This window comes from Danio rerio, chromosome 23, assembly GCF_052040795.2.
Source record: "Danio rerio strain M-AB ecotype USA chromosome 23, GRCz13ab, whole genome shotgun sequence".
Classification (NCBI taxonomy): Eukaryota; Metazoa; Chordata; class Actinopteri; order Cypriniformes; family Danionidae; genus Danio; species Danio rerio.
Window position 1 is genome coordinate 32,427,001 of NC_141043.1, and position 20,229 is coordinate 32,447,229.

At 37.1% G+C, this 20,229-nt stretch overlaps 1 protein-coding gene across 40 annotated transcripts in view; it reads right to left on the minus strand.

The window, feature by feature from the left end:
* The window catches only part of kif1b (kinesin family member 1B), a 112,855-nt gene that overhangs the window by 25,256 nt on the left and 67,370 nt on the right, over nucleotides 1-20,229 (minus strand). For 21 of the 40 annotated variants that reach the window (XM_087305312.1, XM_087305310.1, XM_087305306.1 and 18 more), the window contains 8 exon segments: nucleotides 12,792-12,894; nucleotides 12,415-12,563; nucleotides 11,103-11,281; nucleotides 10,379-10,519; nucleotides 9,447-9,698; nucleotides 4,454-4,572; nucleotides 4,196-4,281; nucleotides 965-1,094 (listed from right to left, as the gene is read on the minus strand). In XM_087305312.1, coding sequence (XP_087161438.1) covers nucleotides 965-1,094; nucleotides 4,196-4,281; nucleotides 4,454-4,572; nucleotides 9,447-9,698; nucleotides 10,379-10,519; nucleotides 11,103-11,281; nucleotides 12,415-12,563; nucleotides 12,792-12,894 — 1,159 coding nt within the window. 40 annotated transcript variants of the gene reach the window in all.

Genomic DNA, 20,229 nt, shown 5'->3' on the forward strand with positions numbered 1-20,229 from the left:
GTTTGCATGTTCTCCCCATGTTGGCGTGGGTTTCCCCCACGAGTCCAAATACATGCGCTATAGGTGAATTGGGTAAGGTAATTTGGCCGAAGTGTATGTGTGTGAATGACAGTGTATGGGTGTTTTCCCAGTGATGGATTGCATCTGCTGCGTAAAATATATGCTTGAATAAGTTATAATAATTATAATAATAATAATAATAATAATCATCATCATCATCTAAAATTCTTAATATTATTATTAAAATAGGACCATTACCAAGTAAATAATAAATATTAAATTTAATTTCTTAATAGCCTCATTATTTATTTATGAATTTATTTATTTATATGATTTATATATGATATTAGAATACATATTAGCTTTTTGCAAGTGATTTTATATTGTAGAATAGAATATGTAATGTTCTCAATAATATTTGTAAAGGAAACATAATCACTAAATGTGCCATTTACATATATTTTTTTAATGTATGTGCGTGTAAAACTATATCATTTGAACAAAGAAATTATGGGGTTCTTCTCTAAAGAAGTTGTTTACACCCCGTTTAGAGCATTGTTATGGACGCTTTACATTATAACTAAAGTGGTTCAAATGATGGATCTATGACAGAGAAACTATGGGTTTTGGGAAACACTCGTCACTACATCGTTCTTTTCCCAAACGATGCATCGTACTATGATAGTTCAGCCGCGAGTTATGTTGTTGTTTAGAAAACGCACTCCAGGTTGATAATTATTTGACATTGTCACATTTTAATAAGCATTGTAAATGTGTTTCAGTGGTCCCTGTACCACTCTCACTGACCAGTTAAAACCTGCAAAAGGATCAGTTTTGTTTGAGAGCTTTCGGGTCACTGATGCAGTGTAAATCAAATGCTGCATACCACAACACAACAGAATAGTCTGTGCGTGTAAGCATTTCCTTTCAGACAGACTGAACGTTTAGTTGCATCCACACTCACCCATTTCATTGATTCTGTTCATCTCCTCTGAAGGCGTAATGACCTCTGAACTCTGACCTTGACCTTCTACAATGCGCAGCTCCTCCAGAGAGAGACCAGAGCGGGTCATGGCCACTGAGGTGAAGTCATTCTGAATGGGGAAAATGTACAAGGGTAAAGAAAGGAAATAAAAAAGGCAGCAATCAACTAAATGCCTCAACTCAACTTAAACCTTGTGCAAATTGTTAAGGTCAGTTTTAAAATTTTCAATCATAGCATTTTTTGTTTGTTTTATAAGTAGAGACATACAGTTAAAGGCAAAATTATAGCCCTCCTATAAAAATGTTGTTATTTTTCAAATATTTCCTAAGTGCTTCTAAAAGGAGAGATGCGTTTCAACACACTTTTAAACATAAGTTTTAATAACTAATTTGACAAACAATAACGAGAAAAGGACTCTGCTATGATGACAGTACATACAGTAATACCCCCCTAATTAATGCTTGACCCCCCCTTGAAGGACATGAAAACATGTATGAATCTTAAATATCTTAAATACTAATATTACGAAATAAATAATAGATAATATAAATATACACATGCCCATCCATATGGTGGATTAAGCCACAGTGAATGCATAATAGTGTCAATTTATCTAAGCTTTTCTTGTTTGTTTCTACCCAATCCCAATTCTACCCCTTAGCCCTTCCCCTTACTTGCACGTTCACGCCAAGGGGTAGGGGTGTCCCAATTTTCTTTAGCTTGAAGGCTTAGGGCTAAGGGGAAGGGGTGAATAGCCCTTCGAATAAAGATTTTTCAGGACCACACTCGAAAGCAAGGGGCAAGAAAATTTCCCAGAATACACCTGCCACAGCTGCACCCAGAAGTAAGGAGATTCACAAATTAGTGTTTTTTTTGTTATTATTTCGAATTTTTACAATAAACAAACACATGATTTAATATATTCATAACCGCGTTCATGTTTTTACCGTCATGCTTTAAAAAAAATAAATTAAAAATAAAAAACGCTAAAATAAAAACTGCTAAGTTTCGTGATCTATAATCCATAATCATAACTCCTGTTTAGCAGTCCCACAACATTCTGACACTTGATGACACTCGAATACACTGTCAGTAATGTCTAGTGGCTGGGAATGGCCTTTTACAGTGTGTGCTATATTATTAATGTTGTTGTTGGACTGTTTACATTGATGAATATGGCCACTGTGTAAATGCACAGTATAGTTACGGTCTTATTGCCACATTAGATCGTTATGATAACATAATATATGCCTTCAGTGACTTCCTGAAGATAAATACCAAAAAATAACATAACTGGGGTAACTACAGCAGTCATGATCGTCTGATCTCATATGAAGCAAGAGATATGAGCAAGATGACATATGATGACGTGTGCAGGTGCTTTAGTGCTGTCCCAATTCTTATGGGTAAATTTTGAAGCCCTCCTCTTAACCGTCGGTTGTAAGGGCCAAGGGGAAGGGGTAGGGTCATAGTCTATACGTGAAGTAAAATGAATGCATAGTTTGACCTACAGTAACATACAGTAAATAGCTAATCACAGGATATTGTAGGTCAGAATACACAAACTATCCCACAAAACAATTAAATATGTTGCATTAATAAAATAGATGTAACTTTTATTTGATTCACTGAAGCATGTTACACAAAATAGCATAATCGAAAAAGTTGACCACCCTGATCATCAAAGTATAATTCAGACCCTGAATATCCCTAACATGTTTTCAACAAGAAGGACATTTTCCTGAAACAACATTCCAATTAGCCAATCATAATTAAGAGATGTGTTTACCGTTCATGTTAAATTTAGGCTTACGGTTAGGTTTATGCACTTCTGCATGATTGTTTGCAACTATTATTCCCCTCTGATTTTGTGAATAATTTACAGTTATGATTGGGGTTAGGGGTAGGGAATAGGCATGGATTACCATGTCGGTACCAATAGCATAGAGGTTAAGTGCACTGACATATAGCACCAAGGTGCTCACAGCGACCCGAGTTCGATCTCGGCTCAAGTTCCTTTGCAGTTCCTTCCCCTCTCTCTGCTCCCAATGATTTCCTGCCATGTCAATTCTCTACGCTGTTCTATTCAATAAAGATTTGAAAATCCACCAAAAATGATAAAATAAAAAAAAAAAATAAATAAATAAATAAATAAAATCAACATATATGTTAAACCCATATCACAAAATCGGATCGTACTTAGCAAAATCATGACGTGCACATAATATCACCTGAGTTAATTAGGTTAACTAGGCAAGTTAGATTAATTAAACAAATCACTGGATAACAGTGGGTTGTTCTGAGGGCATTGGAAAAAAATAATGGCTAATAGTACTATGCAAGGTGGTGCAGTGGGTAGCGCTGTCAGTTGGCATTTCTGTGTGGAGTTTGCATGTTCTCCCCGTGTTGGCGTGTGTTTCTCCTCCGGGTGCTCTGGTTTCCCCCACAACTCCAAAGACATCCGCTATAGGTGAATTGGGTAAGCTAAATTGTCTATAGTATTTGTGTGTGAATGAGTGTGTATGGGTGTTTTTCAGTGATGGGTTGCAGCTAGAAGGGCATCCGTTGCATAAAACATATGCTGGATAAGTTGGTAGTTCATTCCGCAGTGGTGACACATGATTAATAAAGGGACTAAGCTGAAAAGAAAATGAATGAGGGAATGAATATTACTACTAACACTGACCCTAAATGTTGTATATACTTAGTTTTATAACCTGCCATTATTTCATCCAAACTAAAAGAAATAAGATTTTCTCCAGACAAAAAAAATATATATATAATAGCAAATACTCTGATCACATGGGGAGTATATAAAAATATTTATAATTTCACAGGAGGGCTGATAATTTGATCTTCAACTGAGTATGCATATGCACTGTTAAAATATGTTGTATATTACACAATATTTAACTGTGATAGGAACTTAATTTTACTGTAAGACAGTTTTGCAGTATTTTACTGTATCTTAAAGTTGCAAAGTGAAAATCACTATTTTACAGTAAAGATATACAATATTGTAAACATACAGAAAGATGAATGGCGCTGTAAATGTGTATATATATATAGTATTTTGCTGTAAATGATTTACAGTAAGTAACTGTAGATTCTACAGGAAAGTGTTAACTGTATAAATACATTTGTGTGCACATATTTTCTCACATTCTCCTGCTAATAATAAAAAATATCATGCCTGAGTGACTGACTTACCTTTTTAAAATACTCATTATCAAAGGAAATCTTAGCAGTTCCTGACTGACGCACACCAGACCCATAATCAGGTGCCTCTTCATCCGCTACAAAAACACAGACATCAATAAATAAAAACCAACTCATGCCACAGATCTGTTGAAAACTATCGTCAAGGGAGGATGTCTTGTTGATAAAGCACATCAGGCTGATATCAACACTGCTTAATTAAATCTGAGTCGTGTCGTAATGAATTCACTAATAGAAAGCCTTGCTTACCGGCGATGGCCTGGACCCCCACACGCAGAAATCCTCGCACATCTCCTTTCTCTGTCACTACAGCGACTCGATGCACCAGAGGAACAGGGTACAGCAGGTTACTCAGGTACACGAAGGCTCTGGAGGAAAACAAACCACAATTATAGCACTACCATGCAAACACACTCAGAACATGATAAAAAAACTAAACATTAGTATAGAGAATTCTCAAGGTCAAATGACACAGAGCTGCTTTTAAAATGTAGAGAAAAAAACCACAATTGATTATGCAAGTCTTCTATTTTTCCTACCCTGTTGTTAAAGATCCCGTGCTTTGAAATGTGTATTTCTTTATTGGATGTTTGACGTAATCTTAACTGTAGTAGCCCCTCCCCTTCTTAAAAACAGCCAGTATCTTGACGTTTTAAATCACAGATCTCCCAGTGAAAGTGGTTGAGATCAAGCACATCAAAAGAGAAGCATCTTGAAGGGGCAGGACATGTCAGATACTATAGAGCAAGGGTGCCCACACTTTTTTTTATGAAGGGCCAATAAACAAAGTTAAGTAGGTAAATGATAAATGTAGTTGTCATGGGTAAATTTCTAATTTATTAAATTATTTTTTAAAAATGACAATAAAAATTTGCTTTATACTAACCAATACAGTACATTTTACAGTACATTAATAACTTACTACAGTAAAAACAAAACAATCTCATTTACAACAGAATGACACTGGTTTTTGCCTTGATTTGCTTCTGCATAGTCTTCTATCTGTCGAGTGACAGCATTTAGATTTAGAAAAATCTGATTCATTAACAACATTTAATTAAATCATTTAATTTCAGTTTGCTTTTTTTGTAGCTCAGCAATAAAACTAACAGAAAATGTTACATCAAATTAGAAACCCTCTCCATTATTCTCACTGTCCTCTCAGATGGGATGGTGGGCCAAAAATCAAAGGTTACGATGGACCAACTTTAGCCAACAGGCCCTACTTTGGGCATTTCTGCTATAGAGCAGTGGTTCTCAAACTTTTTTCATCAAGTACCACCTAAGAAAAAAATTGTCCCTCTAAGTAGCACAATATGACCAGTGTTGAAATACAGTAGCATAGTAGGCCTAATTAAGCAGCTGCAGCTCTGCACAGTTTAAAAACGTGGCATATTAATTACTATTATTAATAATATTTATTATTATCGGCCACTTTAAACCTTATAAATAGTTTGAACATTAACACTGCTGTGCTTATGCATAAAAAACAAGCAAACAAACAAAATAAAATGTGAATGTTTAAATTAAAATGTGCTTTTAAAAGTATATTAAAGATGGTAGGCTACTGTTATTAAAAAGTAAAAAAAATCTTATGTACTTAAATTTAAAGTGTTAACCTATAGTATCCTATTCATCAAAGCCTGAAAATGCTGCTTGGACCTCCTAAATATAGGCTATATGTCATCATATTCATATATGAACCATTTTTTATCATTTTTAAATATATGTTGCATGTACATATGACACTAGTGGTACACATACCACAGTTTGAGAACCACTGCTATAGAGCATTTGATTGGTCAGAAGATTTATTTTGTTAAAAAAAGTCCTTGTTAAAATTCTTTTTTAAAATAACAAAGAGCAAACTTTTGATGTTTATATCCTCTAAAAGCGAGTTGTCACCTTTTTATGAGCACACTGGCTTATACATCTCTTTAAGTCTAACATACTGATACAAACATTTAAAACACTTCATTTTAATTTCATAGGACATTTAAAATAATCTAACTACTTTTAAAAACATATATTAAAACAGAGCATTTTTACTTATAAATAAGCAGCAGCAGGTCAAATGTTCTGTATTTTTGCCGCACTTGTTTATTTTCATTCTCTGTACCTAAGCAACGCCTTTCATCTTGTAATATACCATTAATCACTTTCAGTTACAATGGTTAAAATAAGCCGATTTACGCATACCAAATGGATGATAGTGGCACTAAATACCATGAGTGATGGTGGGTTTATATCATAAGTGATCAAAGTTGATGACTAAACAATCATTTTATCATTCTAGACATTAGTTTGTGAGGACACAAAAGACAGTATGATAATGCAGTGAGATAATACATTTTAGCTATATAAAAACAGCAGTTGGCCAATTTTACCTGATGGAAGTTTTAGGTAAAAATACAGTTCACCGAAAAATTTGCTTATTATTTACTAACCAAGTGGTTCCAAACCTTTACATTTTAAATTTTGAGTATGAGAGAAGATTATTTGAAGAATTTATGAAACTGTTAGCCATTGATATACACAGTTAAAAAAAAACTATGGAAGCCAATGGCTACTGGTTTCCAGCATTCTACAAAATATCTTCTTTTGTAATCAACACAACAAAGAAACTAAAACTGGTTTTTAGGGTGAGTAAATGATGGCACAATTCTCATTTTTGGGTGTACTGTCTCTTTAAAAACAGCCAAGCAGTGACGTTTGTTCACTCTCCATTACCCCTGATGAACATGATGGTGTTCATCATGAGAGTATAATGGATATGATGTGTCAGACACTCTTTACAAACAGCTGACTCAAACAAAACACTAAACAACAAATGGAGAGACAAACAAAAGGACAAACAAATGATATATGGACACATAACCGAAAAAAAGGCTTGTTTTTGTACAGGAGAGACTGCATGAGAAGAAGCTATCATTTTAGAGGCTAGGGGGCACACACAGTCTAAATCTGAGAAGTGTTTTGCAGTCTGAGCTCTCCTCCTCCTCCTCCTGTGGGCAGACGGCAGACTCAAGGCCAAGATGGAGGAGAGCTATCAGTGCAGCGCATCAGTGAAGTCACGATGACGCAGGTCCATTTACGCCTTTGCACTGATTCAGAATGTGCTGCTTCTCTCCTGTCATTCTCTCTGGTACAACTGACTGATAAATAACAGCTCTTACAATGAATACAAAAGGAAACAATACAGATCAAAAGGAAATTAAACAGAAATGTAAAAAAATGTAATAAAGTTTAATTTATAAACACAATTAATAAATAAAATCAGGGCTGTCAATCAAAGTTAATGTTTTAATATGCTGTTATGTAGCACATTTATATAATCAAGCTTCAAATTTTGGGAGAAAATTCAGTTTTCAAGAATCTCAGTCACTCAAATGTGTATTTGTTTCGCAATCAGAGAATGGCCTTTTTTAATGGATAATTTCTTTATGAACCCAGATGGAATGTTTAAAATAGGTAATAAGCAGTCTTGTGTTTTGAAATTCAATTACCATGTAGACAATGCAAAATGTCATTCACAAAAATGTCAGTGTGAACCCCAGCAAAGAACAAATGCTCCTGCCAGAAGCTGTGTAAATGCAAGATCAACTTAAGTTTTTTTCTATTTTTTTTTTAGGGTTTTATCTTTTAATTAGCATATATTTGCACTTCTTTTCTTGCACATAAAGCAACTGTTGGTTCTCTAGATTTGCCATTAATAGGAACATGTTTTCAGTATTCATTTATTTCAATTTTAGCCAGCAGCTAGCTCTCTGCAACTTTCACATGGTCACCCACTGAAGCTAAGCAAGGCTGCACCCGCTCAGTACCTGGATGAAAGACCACATAGGAAAGCAAGGTTGCTCCCGGAAGTGGTGTTAGTGAGGCCAGCAGGGGGCGCTCAACCTACAATTTGTGTGGGTTCTAACGCCCCAGTATAATGAAGGGGACTATATACTGCTCAGTGAGTGCGTCTTTCAGATGAGACGTAAAACCGAGGTCCTGACTCTCTGTGTTCATTAAAAAAAAAATCTCAGGATGTCCTTTGAAAAAGAGTAGGGGTTTAATCTCGGCATCCTGGCCAAATTTGCCCACTAGCCCCTGTCCATCATGGCCTCCCAACCATCCCCATATCATAATTGGCTTCATCACTCTGTCTCCTCCCCTCCAATCAGCTGGTGTGTGGTGTGCGGTTTGGCGCAAAAAGGCTGCCGTCGCGTCATCCAGGTGGATGCTGCACACTGGTGGTGGATGAGAAAAATCCCTCCAATGTGTAAAGGACTTTGAGTGTCCAGAAAAGTGCTATATAAATGTAAGAAGTTATTATTATTATTATTATTAGTAGTAGTAGTAGTAGTAGTAGTAGTAGTAGTAGTAATTATTTTCTTTCAAACATGTACCGCTAAACTGCGAATTTAGAAAGCTCTGAAGTTTTTGAGTTTCAGCAGTGCATTTTGACCAGCTTTGGCCCTACATGGGACTGTATAGTGTAACATTTTAATGGATTGACAGCCCGATGAAAGTAAATACAATGGATGAAAACAAACACAAATCTGCTAATGTTTAGACAACTGATGTTAAACCAAACCAGACAGATGGAGGTTAAACGGAAATTTTGGAGAACTGGAGCAAGTGTCTGGTGTAGTAGTGTGGGCTTCATTTCATTACATTTAAAGGGGTCCAGTTATGTACCTTTTTACCTAATGTTAAGCAAAAGCACTGTTTTGTATGCGTCTCTTCAAATGCAAATGAGCTGCTTCCCCAGCCCTTTTGTAAAAGCGGCCAGTGTGCTTTCGATACTCCGACAACAACAAACAACATCTGAATGCTTTTTAAAGCTTTGCATTTTAAAACATCATGCAATTTTTACAAATTTATTTAGCATCAGCTGTTTAATACACATATTTGACAAAGATTATGTCAAAACCACACTTGTATTGCTTTATTTTTCAAATTTGTGATGGAAGGAAACTCAGGATTACAGTTGAGATTTTTGAGTGAGTCCAGAAACAGTGTTTACTGCGCCTTTCTAAATGGACTTTGTAACTCTTTGAGGCTCAAACAGCAACATTATGCTATAAATGTATGTGAAATAGGATACAATAACATAAAAGGACCCCTTTAATATTATACCTAAATAATCTTTGGGACATGAAGCTAGATGAACAGCCACACAACTCTATTACTCATTCTCTCTCTCTCCTGCCCTCATCTATTAGGTTTCTCCTGAGCAGTGGTCACCACCAACCTGCCCACCAGGATGAACCATGGAGAACGATCATAGAAGGGGTCCTGGCCATCACTGAAGATGTCCGAGCCCTCCTCGGTCCCAGCATCTGAGCTGGTGTCATCCACGAAAGCCTCGTCATCCATGAAGTCCTCCATCTCGCTCTGTCGCTCGTCGGCCAGCTCAGTGATCTCCGAATCGGTGGTGGAGAAGGTGGGCGATGGTGTGCGGTCGGCCAGACGCTCGTTCACACAGCCATGAAAAATAGGTGAGCTAAAAAAAGGTGTGTGGGTATGATGCAGGCACAAGTAAGAGTACTGGATTATTTATATAACCCACATTCAAGGCTTGTGACTTTATACATATAACAGACAATACACATTGCATGTACGTGAATAATTGCACATTTTTACTGCAATACACATTCAAGGTTTCTAAATATTAGAACATGAAAAATATATGAAAAAAAAAACATGGAGGAAAAACAAAAATCACAAAGTGAATTGGAAAATGTTTACAATGTGCACAAAGGAATAAAGATAGAAAGTAAACTACAAATCAAATGAATGCGATTAATGGCTTCAATAATGATAAATTAATAACAAAACACTGCATTCAACAAACAAATAAATAAACACTCCACCAGTAAACAGCAAAACCTAAGCACACAATGTCTGGAATAACAATGCAAATCAAAGGCACAAACAAATGTTTAAATAAGAAAAGGATGATGAAAATAAAATAAAAGCAGTCATGACTGAATAAAAATGTCATGAATGACTTAAGGACTCCCTCTTTCAAAAAAGTACAAGTGTTTAAAAACCACCAACAAGGATTCTTTACTAACCAAGACAACTTTTAAGTTCAAATCAAGCTAAACTTCCATGCATAATGTTAGACAGATGATTGAAAACCTGCTCGATCAAATCTAAAGCAATAAATGACTAGCGTACCTCCCAACCAGCTTAAACCAATGAAAGCGGTCATAGAACGGGTCACTGCCGGTCAACGCACCCTCCCCATCATCTCCCTGATTGGACGAGGCCATTTCGCCAGCACGGTCGTACATCTCTCGCATCTGGTCCAGCCTCTGCCTGAAGAACAGAACAAATCAACATCTTGCGTTAAGGAAAGTCTGTATCATTTATTTTCTAAACTCAAATCAGTTGTGTGTTATAGTTTCTAAATGTAATATTCTTTCAGATTACATGGGAACATGATGTAATTGGAGCATTCTGTGGTGCTAGTCTACAATTTTATTATCATCTATTTGGGAAATGTGTATTTTCTCTAGAAAATTAGGGGCCATTAGGTGCTATTTTTCATCGAAGAAGTCTATCTTCTTCAATTTTTAATGTAACTATCGAGGAGGAACTGGAATAAAAATGATGGGGTATTGGGCAGAATAGAGATCTAAAACTAAAGATGTAGGCCATTTTACATAACAGTTCCTTTACTAACAGAACCTTTCATTTCCAATTGAACACAGTGTTTTGTGGGAAGCCATGCAAGTCAGTTTCAAATGCCACAGTGAGAAACCATTACAGTCTAAACTGCACTTTAAAAACCATTTAAACATAAAAAAAACTATACTTTGGGATTTCCAAGTGGATTGTTTCCAAGTAATAATTGCAAATGAAAGAAAAGACTTCAGTATTTAACCAGCCTGAGGCTTACTTCAGCTTCTCCAGGGACCAGTAGTGAGTGGCTCCATTCTTCAGGTCCTGAACCTCCACAGCCACCACTGTTCTCGGAAAAGGCCTGGCGTCTCGCTCTTTCTCCGGCTCTGGAGGCAGCAGCTCCGGGGGCAGTGGAGAATAGAGGGTGTCTGTGAGCAAGACGAACTGGAACTGGACCTACAAACAAATCATGAAAACTACACATAAGGGCATGGACAAGAATAAAAGATGTGAGCTGATGACTAATAATGTAGGTTTCAGCCCTCACTGATGACATCTGCTGCTGTTTCTGGACACTGAAATAATCTAATGTAGCTCATCACAGGAAAATACTTCCACTCGCTACTGGAAATGTAATCATGAAAATTGCCCCTGCTGAAGCTATAAAGAGGGGATGAAAGTCAAAAGAGTTTCTATAGTAAGACTCTAAAGCAAGAGTCTTCATGAAGTTTTTCACATAGGAACTGAAAAAAGACAAACAAACAAATGTAGCGCATTCAAAGGAACTGATGAAATTGTAAAGCAACTTTTGGAAGGTAGGGTTCGGGACAGATTCAGCTTGGTTTGCATTTTCACTGTAGTTCAGTGCTGCTTAAAATGGAATTATCGCCTCAGCTGTAAAGTTACTATTGTAGTGACTTCCTAAAAAAATATTTAATTACGGATCATCCCATTCAGGTGATACCATCCATCAGCAAGAGGAACGTCTGGAGGACCTCTTCAACTGACAATCTGTCATTCAGTCTTTTTCTTGCGTTGGTGTAAAAACGGTTTAGTCATTTGAACCAACAATACACCAGTGGGGGATGCTGACTATTTATACAAAATCTTGTGCTGCAAATCATATGATGCTGATAGAAATGTTGTTTGATCAGCAGTGTGTTCAAGTCATATTTGGTAATGGTACAGCATGGTATGGTATGTCTTCTTAACAGTAATGAGTCACTTGTTAAAAGCAAAGCACCACAGATTTGGTAACAGGAGTATTACTTGTATATGGCTTGCCATTGTTAAGTACAATATTAAAATGACCTCTGCTATAAAATGTCAAATATCTACAGTAATTACAGCTGGTGATATCTTGAAGCAATTGAATAATTCTATACTTCCAGTAACCAGTTCACACATCATCAATATGACAATATGACATCATGCATGAAATTAGATCTATTGCACTAAAGATTTTGGCAGCAACTTGTAGGTTTTTTTTTTTTTTTTTTTTTGCAGAGTTTAACGTCATATTATGTTATATAAAGCTACGTACTTGAATATTGACAATGACAATGTTCATATAGACTCCAGAGCTATACCTTTTTCTTGAGCTCCACACTGATGGCATTGGCTTCTTTGAGGTACACAGCATTGCCCCATAATTGGTCTCTGAGGGAGGTGAACTGGTGGTATCTCCACTTCCTGAAAGCCCACTGAGCCAGCTCATATTCATGCTGGGTCCAGGGCACTACAACAATACATAAACGACCGTCAAACATGACAAGGCAATGATACACAGTGATTTTGAGGATTAAAACCAGGTAAAAACAATTAAACACCATGGATAGGTAGGGGTGTAGAGGCTCATTTTTCCTGAATTGTGGGGGGAGTTTTAGGGTGAGTAATGTTGATTCTAATAACACAAACAGTTGAATTCAGATTCAAACGATTTTTGTTTTGGCATAAATTGCACTACCTTCATCCTCCTCCTCTTCTTCTTCCTCCTCATCTGGAGTCTCTGCAGCCAAAGAACGAGTCTCCACTTGTTTCTGCAGCTCTTGCAGTTTGCTCTCATACACCTTTCAGAAGGTTTGATGAAGACAGAAGACAGCAGACACAATCTTATCAGCACTACAGACACTTACCAAACCTTGCCCTTTACATCGTTATTATGATTTGCTTTTGGGCATTGCCATTTGAAATTGTATATTTGGTTTGATAGCAAAAAAATGTAAAAAGTTTGATCTTTTATTCCCAGACTGTTTCTCTTACAAACCTACAGGGTTCAGTGTAATTTGAGAATAAATGAAAGCTTTTGCTCTGCGTATCAATTTTCAACATATCCTTGCACATTCACATTTAAAGCTTACTTTGTGCGTACTTCGCAATATTATATATATATATAACAAATATTGCTATAACAAATATCGTTATTTATTAATATCTTTACAATATTACCACAGATAAAAAATACCAGATGTAAAGAACAATGTGTGTTTCTCATTTAATTGATCAGCAAATATGAAGTCTAAACAGTTTGTAATGCTGGGTTTACACCACATGTGGGGCACTGCGTTACTAGCTCTAGTTTACTCACAGGATGTTTCCACTAATTTCTTGTTATTATTTATTATTTAATAATTATTTTAATTCGTTTAAGTATTTGAATTTGTGCAGTAGAGGCAATTGAGGTGAATTTTGAATGATCACAGTAAACATGCAGTGCATTCTATGTCATTTGCGCTGTTTGGTGAAAATTTGCCTGTACATGCATTTGCATTGATTTTGTATCTATCTGCGTGAATATTTCATTTAACCTTTGATGTGAACCAAGCATTAGAGAGATAAAGCTTTAAGAGGGTGGTTTAACTGTGGATTTAGCAACTGTGGGCAATTTAACTAGAACATGACAAATGGAAAAAAGTTTTTAATTTCAATTAAATTAGGCTAAAGCTAAAGTTTGCAGCAATAATTTTGCAAAACAATTTCAACAGGATTTAGCTTTTTCTGAAAATGCGAGGTATTCCGAGTGGGATTTATGTGCCTAGTACATCCTTACATAATTGATTCCTTGGTTCAAAAGCTGCAGATACATGGTGAAGTTTATTAAAACAGTGTATTGAAGATTTGATCATTTCCATAACCTAATTATATGCAATATGAACAGAAAACTTGAAAAGCAAATTTAAATGTTGATGTTCTGCCATGGGGAGAATATATTTTTGATAACATTTACAGACATGAAACCCTGCACTTTTCCAGCGATTTAGATCATTTAAAAAAAGGTCTGTTCCCAGTTGCCTCATACAGAAGACGTAGATCTGGTGCCAAAACAGTCTAGACATTTTACTACTGAATTATAACTGACATTTATAATAAACTCAAACAGTAAAAAATAAGGCTGCAGGTAGAACACACGTTGCACTATAAAAGTGCCATTTAGTATGAGGTTTGACTAAAATGAGGTAATATGTAACATTTTCCTCACATTTAAACAGGATTTATCTGTCACACATATTGAACAGCTGAAAATCTAATTATTGCAGAAAAATAATATTATTGCTCTAGATTTTAAGTCAAACTCCTATTTTACTTAAGTTACAAGGCTGACTGCCTGTGTGTTTCTAAAGTTGCAATAAAATGAAATCATGAGAAAAAAAATCTACTAATAAACATCTAAGACATATGATTGCTATAATGCATGTGTTGGAATAGAAGTCATGTGGAGCGTCACTGCATTTTAAACTTTTTTCCTTTATTTCAGTCACTGTTTGAAATCATGATATTCAACACAGTTCAAGGTAACAGCAATATTAGTAAACCATCAACACATTTTTGAGCATTGCAAGATTGTTGCAAAAAAAAAAAAAAACGCCCATGAACAACATATTACTATACAGGGCCGCATGGAGGCACTTGATATTACCATTGCATATAGATAAACACTGAACTAACAAGGGACAAACCTTTAAAAACGATAGAACACATTGTCCATTTGACATTGTACATTTCCTTAACTCCTCTTGTGGTAGTTAAGAGTAGCTGGCAGCACCATATAGTTTTGTTAGTATAATTTCTTACTGAATTGGGGAAATGGCATGTCTAGGCAGTGGGTCAAAATACAGATCATCAACTTACACTTTCATTTGTGTGCTATGCTCAAAGGTGAAATGTGTTATTTCTGCAAGCGAGCTTCCAAAATAATGGAGCTTTCAATTAGGCCCCCTCCATTGGGCAGCAGGACAACCCAAAGGCAGGCTTCCATCCTAACATAAAGGGAATCTTTTCAAAGTTTGCAGAAGAAAAAAAAATCCCAAATACAAATTAGATGCTTTCAGATTAAGTTGTTAGAGTAGCTGACTGTAGTATTGGTAACCTAGCAACCAATAGTAAATAAGGCAAGCATTATGGAGGCAGCGGATAAGAGTTGTGAGCTTAAAATTTGCTACTTCAGTTTATTGGCATTTCCATCACCAATTATTAGCCTTAACCCTTTTTTTGAAAAAAAAAAAAAAAAGATGTCCAAAACCACCTCAAGCAAGCATTAAAAACTTAGAGAATTGATGGATTTTTACTCATAATTTGTCATTTGCATGACTCGTTTCTCATATGAGGCATCAAAATGATGAAAATACTGTTTCCAACTACTGTTGCACAGAGATCACCTCAAAGTTTTAACTTTTCAGAATAAAAATTACACATTTCACCTTCAATTCAGGGTCCTCCATCCTAAGTAAAATCCAGTTTTAAGAATCATTATAGTTTAAAAAAAGAAATCCTTCTGATAGGTACACAGTTGTGTTTTATACAAATATGCATTACTATAATAAAACGCTGGGGTTTCGATAAAAATAAGGCAGTATTTCTGTCAACAAAACATTCAAGTTTTTTTTCCCCTATGAAGCAATGCTAAAGCATGGTTTTTGACCTGGTTGGCCAACACTTGGCTCTGGCCAAAGGAGATGACATGAAGAGGATTTCAGAACATGTGCTTTGGTAATATGCAGCTGGTAATGGGTCACACTTGGGCGCCGAGGCACACAGTGCATAATTATATCAAGGCTTAAGCAGGGAAATCACAGTGGCTTAAGTGAAAGGATGCACAACTACATTACCCTACATGATTGTAATTGCTAGTAGTTTGCAAGAAAAAAAAGGTAAATTTAATCAAAATGAGAAGTGCTTAGTGGCATTATACATATCAGTTGTGAATTCAAGTGAGACTAAATAAGAAAACATACACCTGTCCAGCAAACTTGATTTGGCTTTAAGGGTTTTCCTTCCTCTGAATACATGCTTTGAGTTTCAAAATGAACCTCAGAAACCATGGTAACAGCCCTGTTCGAAGTCCTTTCCAAGGGACGTCTCTAGTGCTCTCTGTGGGCTTGCTTACCACACAGTGGTCACTCGAAAATAAATGCGATTCTAATCATGTTAAGATTGAGGAGAACAGCCGAGTGTTCTAGAACACTGACTCCATCCCGTGGGAACAGACTGTGCCCCCTATTGAGGATCAGAGTGCAGCAGGAACAATAGATGCAAAGCATGCTCTGAAGCTCTTCTTTTACTGCGCTTCACAGAAACATCGCCTCTTTGGATACGGTCGTTTAGTGCAGAGTTGTTTGTATTCAAAATAAGGCAAAACCAAACTATAAAAAACAAAGTGGCAGTAATTTTTGACAAAAAAAAAAAAAAAAAGTTTTCTTATCAAACACAGAGGGTGGCATCTAGATCATTCACATTGAAGGAGCAATGCAAATTCAGTATAAATCATTGGGTTTTCTTCATATATTGCTATAATTTTATAGATGCCAAGTACAATGAGATAAATGCAATATGTTAATTACCCATTAGTGAGTCAATAAGGCACTTTAAAAGCACTCCTTCATAATCGTTTACTTGTCTGCAGCTAGAAAAAGGCTTGCTGTGAGCTTTCATATTCAAAGTATTTAATGGGAGAACCAACTCAAAGACCCGAGACTTCAAGAAATACAACAATCTGCATAAAATGCAACAGTAAAAATGTCATTTGCATCTCTGACATGCATTTAGAAACATTCAAGAGGATAAAAGGTTGGCTATTAACCTTCCAGCATTTATTGAGTATGTTACCTTATGCACTTTCGATGCATAAATATCAGAATTGTAAATTCAAAAACTCAAAATTCAAGTAACGGCTTAAGGCTCTAACTAGGCAGTATGAAATGTTGCAGTGTAGTGGTTATGTGTTCAACGCTCTGACCTACTCAGACCAGCAGCAAGATCAGGCAAATCAATGATGTTTTCAACTCCATGATGGCATCTCCAAAAAATACTAAGATAAAAAAAATAGCTAATGCTACCACCAAAATCTAAAGGGTGCGTCTCCTTTAAATGCTTTATTGCAAAGATTGTTTTATCAATATAGGCCCAAGAACATTGTTCTTGTTGTGGCTTGGACACCTTTAACCAGCTACCTTATTGCTAAACTGTAACACCCATATGCATAGTTAACATAAATTGGGGATAAAAATGTTGCAAGGTGCTCACGTAGCTATTTCTCAGGTAGACCATTACAATTTGGATTAATGACAACAAGAACATTCAATCATTTTTAACAAGTGCCACATAACAGTTTGACTTGATGGGAACAAGCTGTCCAATGCTGTGATGAGTCTGTAATGTGTGATTTGTAGCGTCAGCTAGTTTTGTACATGAACCTATAGCCCTGCTTTCATTGTCACACTGCGGTTTCTCGACTGCCCTTCAAATTGGGGGCAGACAATTGCCTACGCATACGGGGTGGCGTGTTAAAATTGTTGTGGTGACTGTGCTGCTGATTGGGTGGGTATTGCTGGTAGCCGGCATCAGTATTGTAATGAAAGAACTGTGGATGCGGTTGTGGTGGATAATAATGCTGGTTTTGGTTGTAGCGTGGCTGGTAAAAGGCCTGTTGGGGGTGAGGGGCCTTCCGGTTTCCAGAATTGAAGGTCTCTGTAGAGTCCGAGGCTCGCTGGCTGCTGTTAAAGGAGTTACTACGACCTCGTTCGTGGAGTTTCTGGCTTTGATTAGGTCTATGACTCACGCCTTGCTCTAGATCTTTGCTTTTACGTTGACCCATGGGACTAGGAAGAGGGGGATATGTCTGGATAGTGGGGACCACTTGTGGTCTGGGCTCTACAGACTCTTCGGTGTCATCGTTCTCTTCTTGGACTGCTTCTTTGGGAACTTTTAATTCAATCACCTGTTCATCGGTGATAATAATATGGGTGCCAGGAGTCCAGGAGTTGCGATGTTTAGGGTTACTCTTAAAGGGGAAGCGCAGCTTACGGTCTTCAGGTGGGATGAATCTGTGAGGTCCAGTTTGCCTTCTGAGTTGCTTGGAAATTTCCTGTTGCTGGAGGTTCTTGAGGCGCACTTGTTCTTGTCGCATCCACCTCATGCGCCCACGTCGAAACGAAGAATCGTCGTCTACCATCTTGCACATCTGATCATCTGACTGTTCGTCACTGGGCTTCTCCTCAAGAGCTTTACCCTCGCTGGAACTGCGGGCCCTCATGGGTCCGCCACGAGAGGTCTTCTCCTGGGACAGATTTTCGTTGGAAATCAGTGGGATCACTTGCTCCATCTTCAACATCTTAGTGCGGAGAGCTCGGATCTCTTCATCTTTCGTGTTGTTTTGCTTTTTTACCTCATGCAGGATGTCCTCTAGTTTGTCAATGTGCACCTTCAGGTCATCCATATCAGCCACACCTCTACCGTTGGTTATGACATCTTCGATTCGTTCGTCCCCGACTCCTACAGTGTCCCAGACGTCTCGAGCTACTGCTCTCCAAGAATCTCGTTCGTTAGGGTCTTTCTTGTTGTAGGTGGCACAAAGCTCCTTCAATTTTACTATGGCTAGAGCCTCTATCTCTTGGCGGCTATGACGGAAATCATTCAGTGCCACTTCATAGCAAATTTCTTTGACTGCCTGGATCTTCAGATCTGAGATGGTCACCCATTTGGAGTCTTTTGTAAGGCGACGACGCTGAGGGATCTGGTACATTTTGACAGGCTCTCGTCTTTTACCGCTGCTGGGTAAACCGCACTTTTTGACAATGGTTTGGAGCTTGCTGGGAGGAAGCTTCTCCCGTAGAGAAGTGATGAGTCTCCAGCTCTCCTCACATGACCGCTTATCAGAGTCATCACCACTATCAGAGTCCCCATCCTTGAGAGAACAAAACAGGAAACAAACCAAAGAGTGCGAAAAAACAAAATGGGAAAAATTAAAATGGGATTTCGAAATCAAAAGGAATGTTTTCTGTAAAGAATGGACAGTGTTGTGATATGCAAAATGGGAACAGCTAAATGAAATGATGCTTTGCATTGAGTTTTTAATAAAAGCAGAAGCACTATCGCTGGTGTGTTTATAAGGAAAGTTAATGTTCAGTTTGTACACGTACACTTCTGAAATAACCGCATTATGAATACAAATGCAGCAAAATGTACAAATAAGCCACTAAGCTGAGAAAAAGTTAAAGCCTATTAAATAATTCTACATTGTTAAATGCCATAAAAAGGTCATTTGGCATTGACTGAAAGACAACAACAGATATGAATATTTTAGAAAGTATTTGGTATAATTTTTACTACAATATTCAAGTTTTAAACATGGTGCGTCATTGTTACCGTTCAGATGTAGATACAGTACCAAAATTCCCAATTTGCATGTCACTACATATAAAGTAAATGCAAGGCATGACTGTCATGATTATGAGAAAATTGGCAACAAAAAAATGGGATAGATGTCGCTTGATCTGCTGATTTGGTTGTTGTGCTGGTTTCTTTGTTTTTGTCAAGCTTTAATTCTGACATCCTCTTCAATTAGAGCTCTTGAAAGTTGCACCCCAAACATGCTTCAGTGGCATGCAGCAAAGCCTGAAGAGTTTGGCTTCATTCCCTCATATGAAGTCCTTGATAGAGAAGATATGGTTTTAGAGTGTTTCTAGCTCTAGCAGTGGGTTAGACTCTTGCGTGTTTATTAAAAGGTCAGTACAGAGAAGAAAACAGAGAAAGGACAGGCTCGGAGGAGGTTAAAAGCATTGATTTCATCCACTACAGTTAAGAGGTTAGTTGAGAGAAAATGCAGTTTCTCATTTTCCAGGTCAAGTAAAATAAGGACAATTCAAAAAAAAAGCAAAAAACACAAAGTCAAATAACAGAGGAGACAGCTGGCGACCATGTAATCATGATTGTGTAATCAGTGCAGTGCGTGATAACTGTGTGGTTCTGTATATGAAATTATATGGATGAGACCATCGGAGCATTGGAGAGCTTGTCATCATTGATTAAGACCCCCAACATGAATAGCTGTGTTATATAGCATGCCCTGTGCCTGGCCAGACACATGACTCAAGGCTACAGACGTCAATGAGAAACCACATTGTCACTAG